General features: G+C 37.8%; 1 protein-coding gene across 1 annotated transcript in view; it reads right to left on the bottom strand.

Moving 5' to 3' along the window:
- Nucleotides 1–10,081: 10,081 nt before the first annotated feature.
- Nucleotides 10,082–19,744, bottom strand: part of htr1fa (5-hydroxytryptamine (serotonin) receptor 1Fa) — a 45,272-nt gene continuing 35,609 nt past the window's right edge. Inside the window, exons 2-3 of the mRNA XM_012850119.3 lie at nt 12,262–12,376; nt 10,082–11,876 (exon numbers count right to left, since the gene is read on the bottom strand). Of these exons, the coding sequence (XP_012705573.2) occupies nt 10,679–11,875 (1,197 nt within the window). The 5' untranslated portion in view covers nt 11,876; nt 12,262–12,376 and the 3' untranslated portion in view covers nt 10,082–10,678. The remainder of the gene's footprint in view (nt 11,877–12,261; nt 12,377–19,744) is intronic.

The following is a 19,744-nucleotide window of genomic DNA, read 5'->3' as shown; positions in this document are numbered from 1 at the left end:
GGAGACAACATTTATTTTCCCCTTGGGATTAATAATAAGGTATGTTAGTCTATGTCTTTCACATTAAAATAAATAAATCCATTTATTTATTTTTTTATATTAGAAGATACTTGTGGTAGCTCCAGAGGAGCTAGAAAAACCCACAGAATCTGCTGACAGGGCAACCCTGTGGAAAAAGATGTCCGTCTGTTTCAGAAGGGTCAAATCACTGGCATGCATCAAGCAGAGAAAACATCTAAGGAGATTGCAGAAACTACCAAAATTGGGCTAAGAACTGTCCAAACCATTATTAAAAACTGGAAAGACAGTGGGGACCCATCGTCTTCGAGGAAAAAAATGTGGCTGGAAAAAAAATCCTGAACGATCGTGACCGGCGATCACTTAAACGTTTGGTGAAATCAAATCGACAAAAAACAACAGTAAACCTCCGGGCTATGTTTAGTAGTGAATGTAAGAGCATTTCCACACGTAAAACATGATATGAAGGGAATTTGAGGGATTGGGACTGAACGGCTGTTTGGTCTTGAGAAAACCATTTATCAGTGAGGCAAATGGGGAAAAAAGGCTTAAATTTGCTAAGGAGCATAAAGATTGGACTCTGGAGCAATGAAAGAAGGTCATATGGTCTGATGAGTCCAGAGTTACCCTGTTCCATCAGGTTAATAAGAGAGGCAGATGAAGTAAAGCACCCATCATGCATAGTGCCTACTGTACGAGCCTGTGGGGGTGGTGCTATGATCTGGAGTTGCTGCAGTTGGTCAAGTCTAGGTTGAGCAAAAATATGTGCTCAAAGAATGAGGTCAGCTGATTACCTGGATATACTGAATGACCAGGTCATTTCTTCTGTGGATTTTTTTTCTTCCCTGATGGCACAGGAATATTCCAAGATGACAATGCCAGGTTTCATCAGGCTTTAATTGTGAAAGAGTGGTTCAGGGAGGATGAGACATCATTTTCACACATGGATTGGCCACCACAGAGTCCTGACCTTAACCCCATTGATAATCTTTGGGATGTGCTGGAGAAGGTTTAGCGCAGTGGGCAGACTCTACCATCATCAATGAGAGATCTTGGAGAAAAATGTATGCAACACTGGGTGGTAATAAATCTTGCGACAGTGCAGAAGCTTATTGATACAATGCCATGGCGAATGTGTGCCGTAATCAAAGCTAAAGGAGGTCCAATTAAATATTAGTGTGTGACCTTTTTTTTGACCAGGCAGTGTACTTGAGACTAGGGCAGAGGATCACTTCCAAGCAGCAAAAGACACTTAACATACACACAGAGCCACAATAGAAGGGTTTAAATTTTGTTTTATGTTGGTCTATCAAATAAAATCCCAATACAATGTATTTCATTTTGTGTTTGTAACATTACTTTCTTTTTCTTTTCATTTTAAGGCTTTCTGGACATCTTTACCAAGGGTGCTAAAATGTGTGAAAGGTTCTGTATGTCTCATCTCTTTCCCTGGTATCCTGTGAGAGTTGAACTGGTGAAATAATTATGGGTCCTATTTTTCAGAATTTAATAGTTTCTTTAATCTACAGGTAAAAATGCATTCCATTGTATACAAGAAGGAGCCAACCCTCATGAATGGATACATTCATGTATACTTTGTGTGTCATTATAGGAAATGGGACACTGTTACAAATAATTTGCCTTGACACATAGGTTAAAGCAGTGATGACTCAAGATGGCAGCACCCATGGAGAATGCCGATAAAAGGGAGAATAACAAAAAAAAGGGAAAAAAAGAAGAATCTTTATTTTATTTAGAAAATAGGAACTGATCCCCTGTGATGAGATGGGAAATCTCAGTAAGTACAGAGATAAAAAATTAAGCACAAAAGAGGTAATTTGTGGAGTTCCTTTAAGATTAGGTTTGAAAAGCAAAAGATTTGGGAATAAATAAGACATGTTTGTTTTTCTTTTGTGTAACAATTTAAGTGTTGAATTCAATACTGGCCCAACTGTGTTGTTTTTAATTAGTCACTCAGCTGAAACCAAGATGTCACTTATCATCACATTGTTATTTATTACCACCAATAAGCTACTAAATGTGTCACAGGCATGATGCCCATATCAAAATCTTTCCTTAAGAAAAAAAAAACATATAAAAGGCTTAATTGATTCGGGGTGTGGATTTTATGGGTTTTGGTTCAATTACTGTGCTTGCAGCATTATTTATTGAGTTTTTGAAGAAGAAAAAAAACATCTAAAAAATGTTAATAAGGGGCCTGGAATATACATATATATATATATAATATAATATATTATGATATATATTATATATATGAGATTATTATATATAGATATAACACACATAGATATATTAATATAAATATATATAGTATATATAATATAATATATATATATATAATTAATATAATATATATATATACACATCAGTTGTTTTTTTAATTTATTTTCCTTACTAATAATACTCTGTACTTGTAGTACTTGTATCAAACACAGCTTGGTTGGACTGGAAACCCTGATTGTCCTCTTACTGTAGATATCATCCTTTTTTCCATATCTTACTCAAAGATGCAAAAATAAATATCCCAGCTGCAGCTTAATTCAATCAAGGCAAGTATTTTGCTACTTTTAGGTGCACTTTTGCTTTTAGCTAAAACTTTTGATTTCAACAAGGCAAGTAAGAGAAAAATTCACAGTGTCTGCGGCTCAAAACAAGAGTTTTCTGGCATTTTTAAGATTCATTGCTCTCCTGTCCCTCTAAATACCCTTAAAGTTCACAAGAACTATTATAAAAAAAAACAGAGAGGACACACAGTTTGAACTCCCTTTATTTATTTTGATGAAGGAAGATAAATGAACCATATAACATATCTGTATCCATACATATCTTTCTTTAGCAGCAAAGTTGCAGGTAATCTCAACCAAGTAGAAAGTCTTAAATTCTCTCCGTTCGCCACAAGAGGGCACTATTGCACAATAATCTGAAACATTCTGATAAATCACAATCCGTCAGCAGACTGAATACAGTTCATTGGTAAAATATCAGTTATTCCCGTACAGCTCTCTCCATACATACAATGATACACTTACATTTTTCTCTTAAAAACAACATATTTTATGTTGTGCACCCCCATTTTTTGTAGTTTCTTTTAAAAAAAAATTATTCAGACTTGAACAAAAGAAATATTACACGGTCACACTGGAGAGGATGTATGTAATCACATTCCACATCTATTCTTATCGTGTTTCAGTGGCATTCAGTATTCAGTACACCCTCACACTTGACTCATCCACAATCGTTCTTACCATATCACGTACTGTCTTTAAGATGGTAAAAAATAGGAGTACTATTCCAAGTATTTGAGTGGGAGTAATATAAGGACAAATTCTCCACCAGTAACTCACGCTTACGCTTCATTCAGCCTGTGCTGGCTATGGTGTGAGAGTCAAGCAGCCTGGGTTGTTCAATGTTATCCGGGAATAGAAGGAAATACATCCTACCATAAGAAATATCTGGAAATAATACATAAACGGCTGCATTTGTTTCAGTCTAAGGGGAAAGTTTCTTATATAAAATAAAAATCTTATATCATAAAGTTCATAAACAATTACCTGACAACTACACGGAGATCTCATGCGACTGTTCTGCGACTCATAGGCTCTGCAAGACAAAAGTATGGAACTAGGGTTGTGCCTGGGATAGTTTTCCGCCTTACTTTCCCAACAAGATGCTTCCGTCAGTTTTCTCGTTTTACTGATGAGGTTCATGGCAGTTTTAGCTGTATGTAGCAGAGCTCAGACGTTAAGAAACGTTTCAAATAAACACGAGAATAAATATACAATGAAGGGAGTAAACGATGGCCTTCTAAAATGAGTATTTGGTAATGAGCAAATGTTACCTTGAGCCAAGGCTGCCTGATTAACCCAGGTATTTTACCTTGGGTTTCACTCAGGTCCTTAGCAGAAAACAAATAGCATGCTTGAAGTTAATTTTATGAAGGATACTTCAGTATAAGTATAAGCTTAAGTCTTAGTATTAATGTACTTAGTCTTAGACTTCTATTTATACCTTTCAGTATGTATACTTCACTATACTATTAAGTATAATAAATATAGTTTATAAAAAGTAAACTTCAAGTTCATTGCCTCATTTTAAGTATGAAAGAAGTATCCTCGTAATAAACTTGAACTACTTTTTGTTAAGGGAAGCCATTCCCATCACCATCTATTTCCAATATTTTCCAGCAAGTAGCTAGCAGCTCTTCTTTGTGAATGTTATACTTTTTATTTTACCTAAAGACATTTCACTGTGCAAAAAGTCAATTTACTGCCATAAGGCCTGCGATCCACTAAATCCATCTGTTCTTTGCTTTTTTATTTGTTTTTGCCTTTTCTGTTTTATTTGCATTAGTTTCCTTAAAACTTGGCATTGCAATGCATGAAGACTTGGTTAAAGCAGTTTTGACTTGAATATAAGGACATGGTAAAGGGTGATGACCTCATACTGGCAGTCTTCTGCCGTTCTGTGTCCAGAGACTAAAGCCATTTCTTTTTGCACAGTGATATCACATAGCTGTCACCTTTGACCTCAAACATTAATACTGTGACGCTGTGAATTCAGATATAACACCTAGGATATGTGGCACATGCATTAATAATTCACCGAAATATGCTTTCCCTCCTGCTGCACAGTGCCACAGTTGTTAGCGATGTAGAGTTGCACCAAAGAAAGTCCTGGGTTTGAATCTTGGCCAAGCTTTTTCTGCAGCGTTTCTGCAGGGTTTGCATGCTCTGCCCATGTGTTGGCTCTCGCCATGTAGTATGGCTTCCTCCCACAGTACAAACATATAACTGTAAGGTTGGATTATCTCTCTAAGTTGCTCTCAGGTGTGAAGATGTGCGTATATGGTGGCTTGTTCTGTGTTACTCTGTGTCGCCCTGTGATAGATTTGCAATCTGTCCAGGTTTTACCCTGCCTCTCATTCAGTGATTACTGGAGATGCTCCCCAATACACTTAAATAAGTAAGTAAAAATTGGGATATTACAGATGTTAGTAAAAGAAAAAAAAAGTTTTGTAAATAAAAAAGATCTATCTTCATACAAACAACTGGACAAGTAATAACAGCAATGGTTTATGGTTCACTTCAGGATATGAATACTATTGTTAAGGTGCACATCTTTAGTCCCTCTCTAACATTTAAGGTTTTGCATGAATGCTCCAAAGGATATGATATATATATAATTGACTGTGCTGCCACACATGGACAGAAGACATCATCATCATCCTAACCATTTGCTCAATCTAAAGGTCGTGCCATCGTGAGCCAGTCGCCTGTGTAATCTTGTGTGTAGTTGGGCACGTGCACACCTTGCTCTTTGGTTCTTTTACACTCCAAGCCACCAACAAAAAGAGTCAAATGTAAATATAGAAATGTCAGGAAAGGTCCATCACAACCAGCTGTGTAAAAAAAGGATCTTGGTAGAAAAGTTTCTCATTTGGAGAAATAATTATGTGGATAGTGACGGGGGATAAATACAGGAAAGCGTAGAGAGTCACTCTAGATGAGTTAGATTTGGCAACTCCGGTTTAAGACTTGTGACATAAGGCTGAATACAGCAGTGGTACTGGGTTGATTCTTTAAACCAAATGGTGGGTTTTGGCAAGTTGGACAGTTTTTCTTCCCCAACCAAACACTGCGTCAGTAATTGGGACACCAGTTGTTGGAGAAAAGCTTGGAACGAGACCCATTATTTTTAATTTGGGCAGCAACCTGATCAGACTGAAGGTCTTCCACAGGAATCAAGCCTTCCTGCAACTGTGTTTTGACAACAACTGTTTTAAGGCAGTTTTCTGAATGATAATTACATTTTTGGAGTTTTAACCAAAGAAGAAGAAAAATATAATTAATCTTATAAAGTCCATAAGGGCGTGATTTACAGCTCTCTCTGGAGCGGTTCGCAGCCGAGTGCGAAGCGGCCGGGATGAAAATCAGTGCCTCCAAATCAGAGACCATGGTCTTGAACCGGAAAAGGGTAGAGTGCCTTCTCCGGGTTGGGGAGAATGTGCTGCCCCTAGTGGAGGAGTTCAAGTATCTTGGGGTCTTGTTCACGAATGAGGGGAGGATGGAGCGGGAGATCGACAGGCGGATTGGTGCAGCGTCAGCTGTGAAGCGGGCGCTGTACCGATCCGTTGTGGTGAAGAGAGAGCTGAGCCAAAAGGCAAAGCTCTCGATTTACCGGTCGATCTACGTTCCTACCCTCATCTATGGTCACGAGCTTTGGGTTGTGACCGAAAGAACGAGATCCCGGATACAAGCGGCTGAAATGAGTTTTCTCCGTAGTGTGTCTGGGCTCTCCCTTAGAGATAGGGTGAGGAGCTCAGTCATCCGGGGAGGACTCAGAGTAGAGCCGCTGCTCCTCCACATCGAGAGGAGCCAGTTGAGGTGGCTCGGGCATCTGGTCAGGATGCCTCCTGGATGCCTCCCTGGTGAGGTGTTCCGGGCACGTCCCACCGGGAGGAGGCCCAGGGGAAGACCCAGGACACGCTGGAGGGACTATGTCTCCCGGCTGGCCTGGGAACGCCTTGGGATTCCTCCTGAGGAGCTGGCCCAAGTGGCCGGGGAGAGGGACGTCTGGGCCTCCCTACTGAAGCTGCTGCCCCCGCGACCCGACCCCGGATAAGCGGAAGAAGACGGACGGACGGACGGATCTTATAAAGTGTATATTGAGTAGAGTGAAACCACTCTACAAGCATATACAAGCAGATACAAGCATAGCTGAATGCACGTAGTGGATACATTTTCAAAACAGATTAAACTAATTTTCACTGTTATCGTCATGTGATTTAAACGGTATTTTTTATGTCCTTAAAGCAAACAGAGGTGGGCTCAAGTGCAAGCTTATTTTTGATATAATGACAATATAAAGAAAATGTTATCCATTCGCTGCTTATGGAGATGCTTTGACCAGCAAATAAAGGAAACAAGTATGTGGAGAAGAAAACTAAACCAACTAGAGCAAAAGGTATTAATATTTAAGCAGACCAATTAGAAGGCAGAGTTTTGTGGACAATTTATGAGTCAGCTCATTTGTGTCCCATTGTCTCTCCTGGAAAAAAACACTTAGGAATAATCATTACCACAGGTGCATTTAACGCAATTGTTTTTACATTATCTTATTATATTGCAGAGTCTAGCAATACGCTTACTTTCTTTGAAACTGAAAGAATGCTGAATGATCATATTCTCATCAAATGGTAATTTTCTATGCTGCACATTTAGAGGACATTTTCTTCTTGGGATTGTACAAATTAAAAAAAAAAAAAAATCTATCTTCTGTTAAAGAGCATTTTATAACAAACTCCCTTTAATTGTACTTTGACCTCTAATGAAGTCTCAAATGAAAATGAAAATTTGAGCATATACTGTGAATGTGTAATGGAGGGTATAAAAAGGCTGATTTGTGACAAAACCGCTAACATGAGAAGGCCATATAAATCAGTTTTCACACTTGATTCTACGCTCCTATATGATCATTGAAATTCCAGTTGTGGGACAAGTAGAGATGTCACATTGAAGTTGTTGTTTTTTTTTTTTTTGTCCCTAGTACTGAGGCGATTAATTTATGATTGGGCATTTGCCTATTCATACCCCTGATCTGATGCTATAAAAAAAATCAATAACGTCAGTATAAATAACTGAAAAGAATAAATAGCTTAAAACTGCATTAAAATAAAACATTTCATCAGTTTAACTCTGCTGTTCCATTTGGAAGCCCTGTTTAGCAATAGAAGCATCAATAAAATAATCTACCCATCTGAATGCTCTATGTCTAATGTCACAGTATATTGTTATGTCTTACATTTACATTTTATTTATTTTTTATACTTATTCAAATAAGCAATCTCTAATTAACTTAGCATGTATCTGACAACACTCATACCTGTAAACAATTCCAGTCAATAACTCACTAACTAATAATGTTCCAGTCACTGCAGTAATGATCTTTCTCCATAGATATTTTGTCCCAACCTTACTTTCTACTTCCTGAATACACTGCTCCAGCACATTGTCTGGGTAAAGAAAGTAAAACATGTGTAGCTATATAATTTATTTCTATATTTGAATCAACACATACAGCTAAACTTCCATCTTGCTCCTGCAGCAAACATCAAAAGAGTTTCCTCTGCTTTAGCAAGCCTTCTTTTTTTTCAGAATATGGGTTATTTTTAACTGCCGATTCCAGTTTATCATCTTCACATAAAGCTGATAAAAAATATTGTTCCGGTTTATAAATCTTAAAAAACAATGCAGAGCTTGACACAGAGCGTCATAAATGCTGATAAAACTGTCTTTTTTGTAAACTTATACACAGTTGCACACTGATTCTTCAGATAATGTTCATTAGATTAAACTATCTTCAATTCTTATATTAATTAACTGTTAGGATAAACTGCCAAATAATGCCATTTAAAGTGAACTTATTCTGTATTTGGGTAACCTTGAGTGAGATACCACTTTCAGAGAAGAATAAATTTATCTGGACTTTGTTTAGCCTCTAAAATGTGAACAAAAAAGACTCTGAAACTAGACAAAATGTTTTTCAACCTTTGCACAATAAGCTTCCCATGTTCTGAACTCAAACAGATGGAGAAAGCAAAACCCTGAAAAGGACTGGAAGTAGACATAGGACATTGGATTTTATTCACCATAACTCTTGTTTGTTATTTAACAATCTACTCTTTAATTCCAGGCATTTGCTGTTTTTGTTTTGATTTGTTGTTGTTAGGGGTTAGGACATATTCAGTTAAGCGACTGTTTTGCCTTCATGCGCCACAGTAGAGACTAACATGGTCCAAATTTTTCAGCAAGATTATTTTTCATATCTTTTTTAAAATTCAGTTCAGAGTTCCAAAGGAAAAAAAAAAACACAACAATTAAATGCCTGTGTGAAATGAAAACAGCTGCTGCCTTCTTGGATAGACAGCCTTGCAGTCTGATTGAACAGATGTGCAGAGATCCCCATCCCCCATTCCCGGTGTGACTCTAAAAGAGTTTGGTATCTAATCAATTTAAAGCTTTTTTTTTTTCAGGTGTCCTGAAGTGCAAGAACTCAAAGACCTTTCTCATTTTAAACTGTTTGTTCACTCTTAAGTTTTCAGGCAATTTGGAGCTGATTTGCCTGAAAACTTAAAAAAAAAAAGTTAAATCCTAATTTTTGATGCGATCCTTTGAACATTTCTTATGAATTTCCTTTAATATTCATGTTCAAGCAGTTAGACTTCATGTTTACTTCTTTATTTAGGTTTTGTTTCTTCATTTAACTATACATTGAGATATTTTAATGCAAATGATGACAGTTATTTATATATGAATATATTTAATCATTTATATTTTATAATGATTAAGGAAAATAATTTACTCCCTCAGAAATGTATTTTGATAGATTTTGAGATTGAGAAGAAAATATATAATGTATTAATGAAACCTTTTAGTATTTGAACACATTAATACAATTTATTACCTTCATTAATTGCTGCATTTCGTGAGTCATTGCTATTGAGGCTTCATCTGTTCTCTAAACTGCACTGAGAGGCCAGTATACCCATATTTAACTTTTAACATCATGACATAGGTTGAAATACACAGTTTGTTCAGAAAAAAATTGATTCTTTAGTCCAGTAATGGGAATGCCAGTGCTATAGGTTTACAAGAGTTTGTAAACCTATATTATTTCTAAAGTTTATAATATTAACAGCTCCGTATGGATACAGGTACCATAAAATCACAAACAACAGAGTACACCAACAACTAGTACCTGTTGAGTTTTATCAGGATAGTTGCTAGCTTTTAGAAAATGGCTTGATTGGGACATCCCAAGCTCTGAAGGCAGAGATCTACCATCCAAGCACTTCAACAACATTCCTGAAGTCTTTTTCTCTTTGAAATGCATGATGTTAAGGTGCAGAATTGTGAAGTTTATAGAACCGTATATTTCCATAACATTTGGACGTTTTTAAATAATTCAAGTCAGAACAACGTGTTCACATTGGTTACAATGTTTTGCAGAACAAATATCACATTTTACCAAAAAAAAAAAAAAAAAGAAAAAAAAAAAAGAGCAAACAACAACATTTATGTCAATGATTGTTGTGAAAAGCTAAATAAAAGTCATGTCTTTTATATTACCATGACCACATAAAACAATGGCTTGGTAGGTTGGGGTATATTACACGTTACACATTTCAGCCAGCAGTGTCGAGCCGACCGCGGTGAAGTTATTAGATGAATCAGACACGATGGTCAGCTGTTTTTAGACCTTTAAATAGGGCTAATCTCTGATGCTCAGAACCCAGACCTCAGAAAAGGTCAGCCGCCTATTTTCTCACAACCAACATGTCAGCGTCCCTTCACACACACCAATTAACTTTGGAGAGATATTGGGCTGTTCTATAACCAGCAGAACCTGCACTTTGATGTGGAACTTTAAACCAATACTCATCGGCGAAGTGGGCTGCCATTTTGGTTGTTGAAGTAGTCAACATTGGTTCAGAAAATGGGAGTCAGTCTCTCACATCTAGATTCTTTCCTCTGTGGTACACGTGTCTCTGACTGAAGCCACTACTACCTTTGCTCTCTTTTTTTTGTTGAAAATGCTTGTTAAATGGCGCGTGAGTTTTTTGATCATGCATGGCTCAGTATCAGAGGTAATGACTGCACCTAATAAGTTTCTGAAAGGCTTTCTTAAAGTCCTCATTAAAGATGGTGTAGATGAGGGGGTTGATCAGAGAGTTAAGGTAGCCCAACCACGTGAGGAAATCCGCCATTTCGACAGAAGTGTTGCACGAAGCGCAGGTGTTGACGATCACCTCCTTGACAAAAAACGGCAGCCAACAGATGACAAAGGCCCCTATTATCAGCCCCAGGGTGGACGCTGCCTTTCGTTCCCGTGAGCCTGAAATCCGCGGCCCTTGGTAGACTTGGCTCCGGCGCGACTCGCTCCTCGAGTCATGCCTGCGTGTTTTGCTTTTGAAAATCTTTTTGGAGACCCGCACCCGTTCACGGGGCGTTTCCTCCGTCGAAGGTTCGGAGAAGGACTTTTCCGGCGGGCTTATGGGCTCCGGACTGCGAGGACCACCGTCGCCGTCGCTGTCTCCGGCGGGATAGGTGGAAGGGATCATGCTCCCGTTGGTCATGCACGAGTGACGGCTCGCCCTGCTAGCCTCTCTGCGCATGTAAAGTGTCTGAGCCGCCTTGTAGATTTTATAGTAAAGGATGAGGATGAGCAGCAGAGGAATGTAAAATGCTCCAAGCGTGGAATAAAGAGTGAAGGCCATGTGGTGGTGGATGATGATGCATTGATCCTTGTGCTGCTCGTCGTCGCTGTAGTGCCGCCAGAGCAGCGGCGGGAGCGAGATGAGAATGGACAAGAGCCACACGACTGCCACCATCGCACCGGCCCTGGCCCCTGTGCGCTTGCGAGAGTACTCCACGGCGTCTGTTATGGCCCTGTAACGGTCAATGGCAATCGTGGCGAGGTGCAGGATCGAGCAGGTACAGCACGCGATGTCTATGCTCAACCAGATGGTGCACACCACCTCGCCCATGACCCATTTTTCATGTTGGATGTAGATGATGCTGAAGGGCATGACCAGCACAGCCACCAGCAGGTCCGTCACCGCTAACGAGCAGATGAGGTAGTTGGCTGGGTGGTGCAGCTTGCGGGTGACAGCGATGGCTGTGATCACCAGACAGTTAAAGAACGTAGTTAGTATGGCCACGACGGAAAGGGTTATTGTCAGCAGGATTTTACTGGGAGGGAGCGTTGCGGTCTCAAGGGAGTCGTAACTGCTGCTGTTTGTGGCGAAGGCTCCTTCAGTCCAATTAATGAAATCCATTCTGCAAAATCAAATGGAACAAAAAGAGTCCTGCATTATGCATAAGATGAAGAAAGGAGAGGAAAATCTTCTAGGCACAACATCAAGTGTGTGGGACTTTTTGGGTAATGTCATCACAATCTGGTTAGGATTTTTAAGATCTCTACATGGTACAATTCTTAAAAATCCACCTCTCCTTTCAAACATTTAAAGGGTTTTTGCACTACATCCCAAAAAAAAAAAAAAAAAAAAAATCAAAACGTATGAAAAGAATCTTTTCATGCAAGAACATGCTATTAAACTCAGGAGATTCTGCTCAAGGCCATGCAGCAACTCAAGCAATAAAAAAAAGCTTATCTTGCTCACAAAAGTTTGCCCTTGAAGGAATTGTAATAATCCAGTCTTACCTGTCTACCTTTCGATGTTTTGCTGCTTTCAGTTGCTTCAGTGCGCAGCAGACCGTCTGCTGAGACCTGCGCTGCCTGCCAAATCCGCCATCACCCCACCGCTATTGCTCAGTGCCTAGGGGAAAGCAACAATGAGAGAATCAGTGTGAAAAAAAATACTTTAGAAGTCTGAATTACACTTATGAGAGTGGGAATTTGTTTTTGGTCAAATAGATCGTTCCACATGTTTAATTAATAATAACCCACACTGGGCGCACTTAGGGCTTTTCAAAACTATTCATACACCTTAAACTTTTCAAATTTGGTTATATTACCGCCACAAACTTTGTTATATTTCTTAGAGGATTTATGTGATTGACCAACGCAAAGTAGCACATACTTGTAGAGTGAAGAGAAATTGATACCCCGTTTACAACCTGTTTTACTAATTGCCCCTTCCAATCTGACACGTTGAGGAAAAAAAATCCACCAAAAGCCACCACTTGCCTTCAGAGATAAAAAAAAACAACATCTAATTAGCAAACTAATTAACAAACAATCCAGATGTGTGTGATTTAATCTCAGTAAATAGGTTATGTGTGAAGGCCTCAGAGGTTTAAATTATAACATTAGAGAACAAAACAGCATGATGTAGACCAGCTGTCACGCCAGAGAGATCAGAGATAACATTATGAAGAACATAAAAGCGAGGTTTGGTTATATATATATATATATATATATATATATATATATATATATATATATATATATATATATATATAGATAGATAGATAGATAGATAGATAGATATATATTCCAACTTTTTCACAGAGCACTGTCTGATACACAGTCAGAAAAAGCCAGTAGCATGGCACCACTGCAAACCTACGGAGACATTGTGTACACCTAAACTCTTCAGACAAGGAGAGCATTCATTGAAGGAACAGCAAAGAGGTTTGTGGCAACTCTGGAGGAGCTTTATCTAAAAGCTCCTCCAGAGAATACTTTAGAGTTTAATCTAAAGCATTAATCTAAAGCATTGACCAGCAGGAGGCTTGAAAACACACATACGCCACACGCTCAAGGTTTTTATTTGTAAATAGAATTTCATGAGAGGCATTGTATTTTTTTCCACTTTATGATTACGTATGACTCAGTTGGTTTTTAAAATAATATCCCAATAAGATATATTGAGACTCACACACAAATAATACCAATAATATTTGGCAGTGTGATTCATTTACCTCTTGTTTTTGTCATGGAGTAAACAGCTTGTACTTCAAGCACATTTTCTAAAAGTATAATTCCCCTAATTTTTAATTAGTATCAGCAGACTAAACTTAAAATTGTCACCATCTGCAGCTGTGTGTGTAGAGTAGAGCTAGAAGTTGTCCAATAATGGATTCAGTCACTATCGTCTAATCAGAGTGCAGAGATATGAATGTCATTGCAGCATCTTCACCTGTTCTTGGCCACATTGTTCAATATCCTGAAGACATGAGCGGAAACGGTTGCTATAGAAACCTCAGAAGTGCAGTAATTTTATTTAATGTGATGATTTAGCAGAGGCAGCCAAAGTCTGAGCCAAAGAGTCCGTCGAGACAGTCCGAAATCAAGAAAATGTGTGGGTGGAGGAGTGGGGTGAGTTTGGATTTCATTTCACTTGAGCCTAAAATATATACTTTATATATTGGGTGCGATTGGCTCATTAAAGAGATGAGACATCCTGTCTCTACTCCTGGAAAAGTATATTTGCACAGAAATTAAATCCTAAACAAATGGCCACCATGAAGTGAACAGGTCGCTCCTTCCTCCACCCAATGATTATGGTATTTAAAGACAATATAATTGCCTTACTCTGCATTACAATGCAATCCAACATTCTCTATTCTGGAGAGAGCTTGAAAGAAAACCCAACAGTCTGTAGATTACTTTGTGCAGAAAGATAAATGATAATTACCGCTGCACTGACGCGTTGTCAGCAGTGTGCAAATGTGTTTCAGACTTAAAGAAGGGGACCTCAAATGACCCGAGAACGTTTTTAACAAGTCATAGCTATGTGTGGATGTATATAACTGCAATGATTGATGTATGTAATATTGGCAAACATTGCATACAAGACAAAAATACATCTGCTTTCCATTTAAAATGTTCTAAAGTGCAGCTTTTCTCCTCAAGGCCGTCTGAAGATAAGTTCTATTGAACAAGCATAAATCCGGTCGGTTGTACTGTATTCCCTCTAAAACGTGCCTAAACATGGATTCAGCAAATTTCAAAAGCAGAATTATAGTTACATTGTTTTGGAATTATACAATGTGCTTAAAGTTGTGTGTGTGTATGTGTGTGTGAGACGCTACGTTTTTCACATTTCATTATTTAAGATTTCTTCCAATTGTGAGTAGAGATAAGATAAGCAAGTCACCAGTTTTGCCACATTATTTGTAATTGGGTCTACATTTTCTCATAAGAGAGGATGTGTTCAAGAACTGCAGTGCTGCACAATAATTCTTCTGCATTGTACACGAGCCTTATTCAGCATTTAATGAAAGCAGAGATGTTTTAAAATACACCCTTAACTTCCTGAGATGGATGGCGTGGAGTTTCTTTAAATCTGATGTCAGGAGATGTTTCTCCGCCATACCTCAGTGAGAAAGCACCAAAAAGAAAACAAAGCAGTATAATCCGAACAGCTTCAACATTACGATCAATACCACTGATCATCTCAGAATATGCCATAATGATCTATCGGATCAATCAGTATTTTTTTAGAAATAAAACTAAGCGTCCATTTTTATTTATTTTTTTACACATGAAGGTTTCAATAGTTAAACGCTGCTTTAAAGCATTCATAGTTGCGGTAGACTATTTCAGTCCAGGTTTGACTATGCATTTCACAATCTAACATGGTCCATGGACCAAGTTCAACTCAATTCATGTTCTCACATTTACACTTGAGCAGACTCTCCTCTAATTGGACCCACTTAATTTTAATTCAAGATAAACCTTAATGTCATCTGCATAAAATCAGAAAAGCACATTATATCTCCAGAAAATGGGCCCCAGAGGGAGCAGGCACAACGAGAATAAAATATATTATATATATATAACCCTTGTGGTACACCATGTTTAAAAGGGGCAACAGAGAATGAAAAATCTCTGTTGGATAAATCGTTTTATGCCTGAGGCTTTAATACCAACAGATATGACCATGACAGTACATCATGACAATTGATATTAAATTGTCATCATGTACTGTGTCAAAAGCAGCAGTAACATCAGGGATAATTAAAGCAGCTGAATTGCCAGATTCCGCCATTAAAAATAAATTGTTACACACCCTTGGAAGTGCAGTTTCAGTGCTATGACAAGACTTAAAGGAAGGCTGAAACGTCTAATGAATAACATGAAGCTACAAAAACTCTTGTAGCTTAATAAAAAACATATTTACTAAAAGTTTAGAAAAGGCAATTTGGGAAGTGGCCTGAATTTTAAGAGAACAGAAGAATCCAAATTGCTCTTCTTAAAAATAGGTTGGACCGCAGCATGTTTAAAAGCAGCTGGAACACAATATAAAAAAAGAGAGGTTTTAAAATGTAAAATCCAGGGACTTACAACACTAAACAAAAAAATAAATAAACTTTCAACTATCTGGGAGAAATATACTGTCACCAGGGCAATATGCTCAGTTTTAGGCCTATCTTTGTAATCTGAGTGATGGACATAGGTTGAAAATGATCTAAAAAAGCTGGGGAATAGCCTCGATGGTGCAAAGTGAGGGTAAAAACCTGACAGCACAGACTTTAACAATAAAATATGTTAAAACCCTTTTACAAAGGAAAACAAAAGGAGTCACTCATAACTAATTATTAGGATTCAAAAGGAGTTCAGAGAATTTAAAAGAATATGAAGTTGTTGTTCTCAGACATTGAATTAGAAACAAAATGACTTTAGCATTTCTACCAGCAGCCTGATAAAACAGCTTTTGAAAAATCTCCAAAGAAATATGAAGCCCACCCTTCTTCCACGTTCTGTCTGTGTTCTGGCAGGAGCGTCTAAATGCAAAAGAGTGTTTGTCGAGCCACAGCTCTTACGATGCTTTGAAGGATTTGATCTTAAAAGGCGAAATAACATCCAAGATACCCAAACAAACGCAATCAAAATCATCTAGGAGCTGATCAAAAATATCCATCCTTTTGACACTCTACAGAGGGAAGCTCAGAGTCTGTAAAAGCAGCTCAAATCTGCAGCGCTGTCTGTGGGTTGACAAGGAACGGCACACGGGCCAAGTGCAGATGTTAAAAGATTAAATTCAAATAAAACAGGTGGATGATCAGAGATGTCAGAGTCACATATCTCCGACATTTCCTTATAAACCGTAGGTTGACACCAAGTCCAAGGTATGTCCTGTATCATGTGTGAGATATCAGCTGATATAAAAAAAAAAAACTCCTTTCAGAGAGTTAGCAAAGTCCCGGGTTGTAGTGCTGCTTGAGCAAAAAAAAAAAAAGAAGCATGACCCATTTTGAATGGGTCAGCATTAGATGTCTTTATGGGGAGTTTGGATAATGTGTTAAAACGTCTGACTCTTTGAAGTGCTACTGTGATGTGGGGGTTGTAAGTGGTCTGCAAACATCCCCGTACCATCCATGTAAATATCCGAATGAAAGGTTTCCCAGAATAACTCGGTATTGTTGGTAGATGAAAAGTGTCACTGCCTTTATCTGTCTGAGCAGGATATACAGTATATGTATGTATAGACACATATGGACTACAGCATACAAAAAACATAAGCTTTCACGGATATATATGGGACAGTTGTCAGAAAAAAAAAAAAACTCTCAGCCTTTCTGACACTCTTAGTTATCCCCCCCCCCCCCCCCCCTCTTTCCATTTTTGCTCTTACAAGAGCAGGAATGTTGCATCTGTCATGTTGAGTAGAAGCTTTGAAACACAGTTTGGCCCGGGCAAGCCGTTGAGCTGCCAAATGCTGTTGTAAAAGGAGGGGAGCTGTGAAATAGCTGACTGTGACTGACAGCTCAGAAGCTCTGCGAGATGAACGACATGCGAAAACACAGCAAATCTCATTCATTTAAGAGTCTGTGTTTCTGTTTATACTGTACTTTTTTTATCCACCGCCATTTATGTCATTTATGTTTATGACAAGGTCTGCTGGTAGGAAAATGAGAATTTTCTTAGAGGCTGAAATTATGTTTTTGCTTCTGTTTTTTTGTCATGCTTCCTGAGTTAAGGGTTATGTATACTCATGCATTCCAGTGATTCTGTTGTTTGTTTGTGTGTTTTATTTAGCAGTTGTCAATCTTTTATTGAACTTATACAGAAGTAAATAACCCAGGGCACATGTTCCTGTTGAAGTTGCCTATGTAGTAGCAATAGTAACCTAATGATGTTATTTAGTCTTATACTATGTTATGCTGGTGCTTTGTCTGCACAAATGAAGGTTTACTGACCTCAAAATGCAGAATCGTTTACTGCAAAAACATAACTAAAAATAAGTAAAAAAATTCTTGAAATGAGTGCCTTTGTCCTTCATTTGAGCTGGTAAATAAGATTATCTGGCAATAGAATGAGTATTTTGACCCCTAAAATAAGATAATTAGACATACTGCACTTGAAATAATATAATGGAGATGAGTTGTTCCAATTTTAAGTGCATAAATCTTATTCCATTGGCAGATCATCTTATTTACCTTCTCAAATCAAGGATAAATGCACTCATTTAAAGAAGGTTTTAGTTAATTTTTAGTTCCATTTTTGCAGTGTTGGAGCGACTAAGACTGCAGGGGTGCTGGACATATTTTCTGAACAATTTAGCTAATAATTACACGAGTACTTGAGTCAGTGATGCACTGTGTAGAGTACTAAACCTTTTGACTGAAATGGTGAAGTAATCGCTGAGTACAGAAAAAAATAAATAAAAATAGTGACACCAGGCCTGTTAAATGCATGCTCAAATCAATCCTTTAAAATGTCCCAAGGGTTAATTTTGGCCAGGAAAGAACATGTATTGTTTCATATTTTTTTGACAAACTAAATGAAGATTTACAACTCTGTATTATTTTTTTCAAAAGAAGTGAATACATAAAGTCCATAGGCTCTGTTTTAATCTACTGGCATATCTCAGAATCTTTTGTCTGCTATAAATGATCAAATGTAGTCTATATTTAACTCAAAATACGAGCTAAACAGAGACAGACTTGTACTCTGTCCATTCTGGAGAAATCCATCACAGCTCAAGGACCGTTGGTCTGCCTGAAGTCGGACTGAATGACTCCTGCAGCCAACAGCAGCAGGCAGCGCCAATACAATAATTTGTCTGTTGTGAAAAACAAAAAGCAAGAATGAATCATTAGTTGCGGGAACAAGGTTAGGCAGAACGCATGAGAAGAAAGATTGATGGTAAAAGTAAAAAAAAAAGACATCTTTCTGAATAACGATGTATCAAAAACAAAAAGCTTACAGAGAATGATAGCTGCAGTCTAACTTTCAGCCAATGGAGGAATGACGTTCCAGATATTATCCAATTAGGGCTGTTGAAGACCAGATGAAAGCTAAACCTGAGGAACAACAACAGGCTGTTCATGATAAGAGAAGGTCAGCAGGAGCATAAAAGAATGGGCATAAAATAGATTTACTTAGCTTGTCATTGACCCCTATTTTAAACATCTATTTATCTTTTGTTAACTGATGACAAAATGTAACATCACTGTTGAAACAGACTTCTAAATTGCTAAAGGTTAACTGAGAGTTGAGCGAGATAGTGTTCGGGCCAGCTGATTCCTGCAGCTGGAGAAAAGCCAATTGTTTTGAATGAAACTGAAAAAAATACATCATAACTAATCCCCTAATCCATCACTCTAAATGGGCTATAAAATATTTAAACAACATGTTTTCTATTTAAGGGCTGTTTGTTTTCCCTTCGTCTTCACGTTCATGTTTTCTAGTGAGCTATGTGCAGTGACACCCAACATAGAAGTGGAGCTCATTAGAAGCCGAAGTATAACAAAGAAACAAACAAAAGCAATGAACACATTGGAATTGTCCCATTTATTTAGTGGGTGTTTTAATTTTTTTGATATGTGGAGAAATGAAAAAAAGTATTTTGAAGATAGTCAAACATAATCTACAACTCATTGTCATTTGTTTATTCATATAAAAGACAGTTGCAGCTAGGAAGAGGGCTCTATGGTCCAAAATTAGGACACCTGCTCAATTATTTTGATTGTGTTCCCCACATCAAGCATTCACATCAATGTTTGTTTTTTATCTTATATTGTTAGGGTAAAGAAAGTGCTTAAATCATAGATTAACATAAAAATAACATAGTTTTAGTAATTAAGAAAAAAATATTTCAATTTGAAACAGGTTTTGTGAAAAAATAGTTAGGATATCCAATCCCCCTATTAGATAGTGTTACCCCTTTAGACTGAAATAACTTCAGAGATGGTTCTTTTAACTACCTTTGCCTGAAACTAACCTGAGAAAA

Source organism: Fundulus heteroclitus, chromosome 7 (genome assembly GCF_011125445.2).
Source record: "Fundulus heteroclitus isolate FHET01 chromosome 7, MU-UCD_Fhet_4.1, whole genome shotgun sequence".
In the NCBI taxonomy this organism is placed as follows: domain Eukaryota; kingdom Metazoa; phylum Chordata; class Actinopteri; order Cyprinodontiformes; family Fundulidae; genus Fundulus; species Fundulus heteroclitus.
The sequence above is the reverse complement of the archived record's forward strand: the minus strand, read 5'-3'. Positions and strand labels throughout refer to the sequence as shown.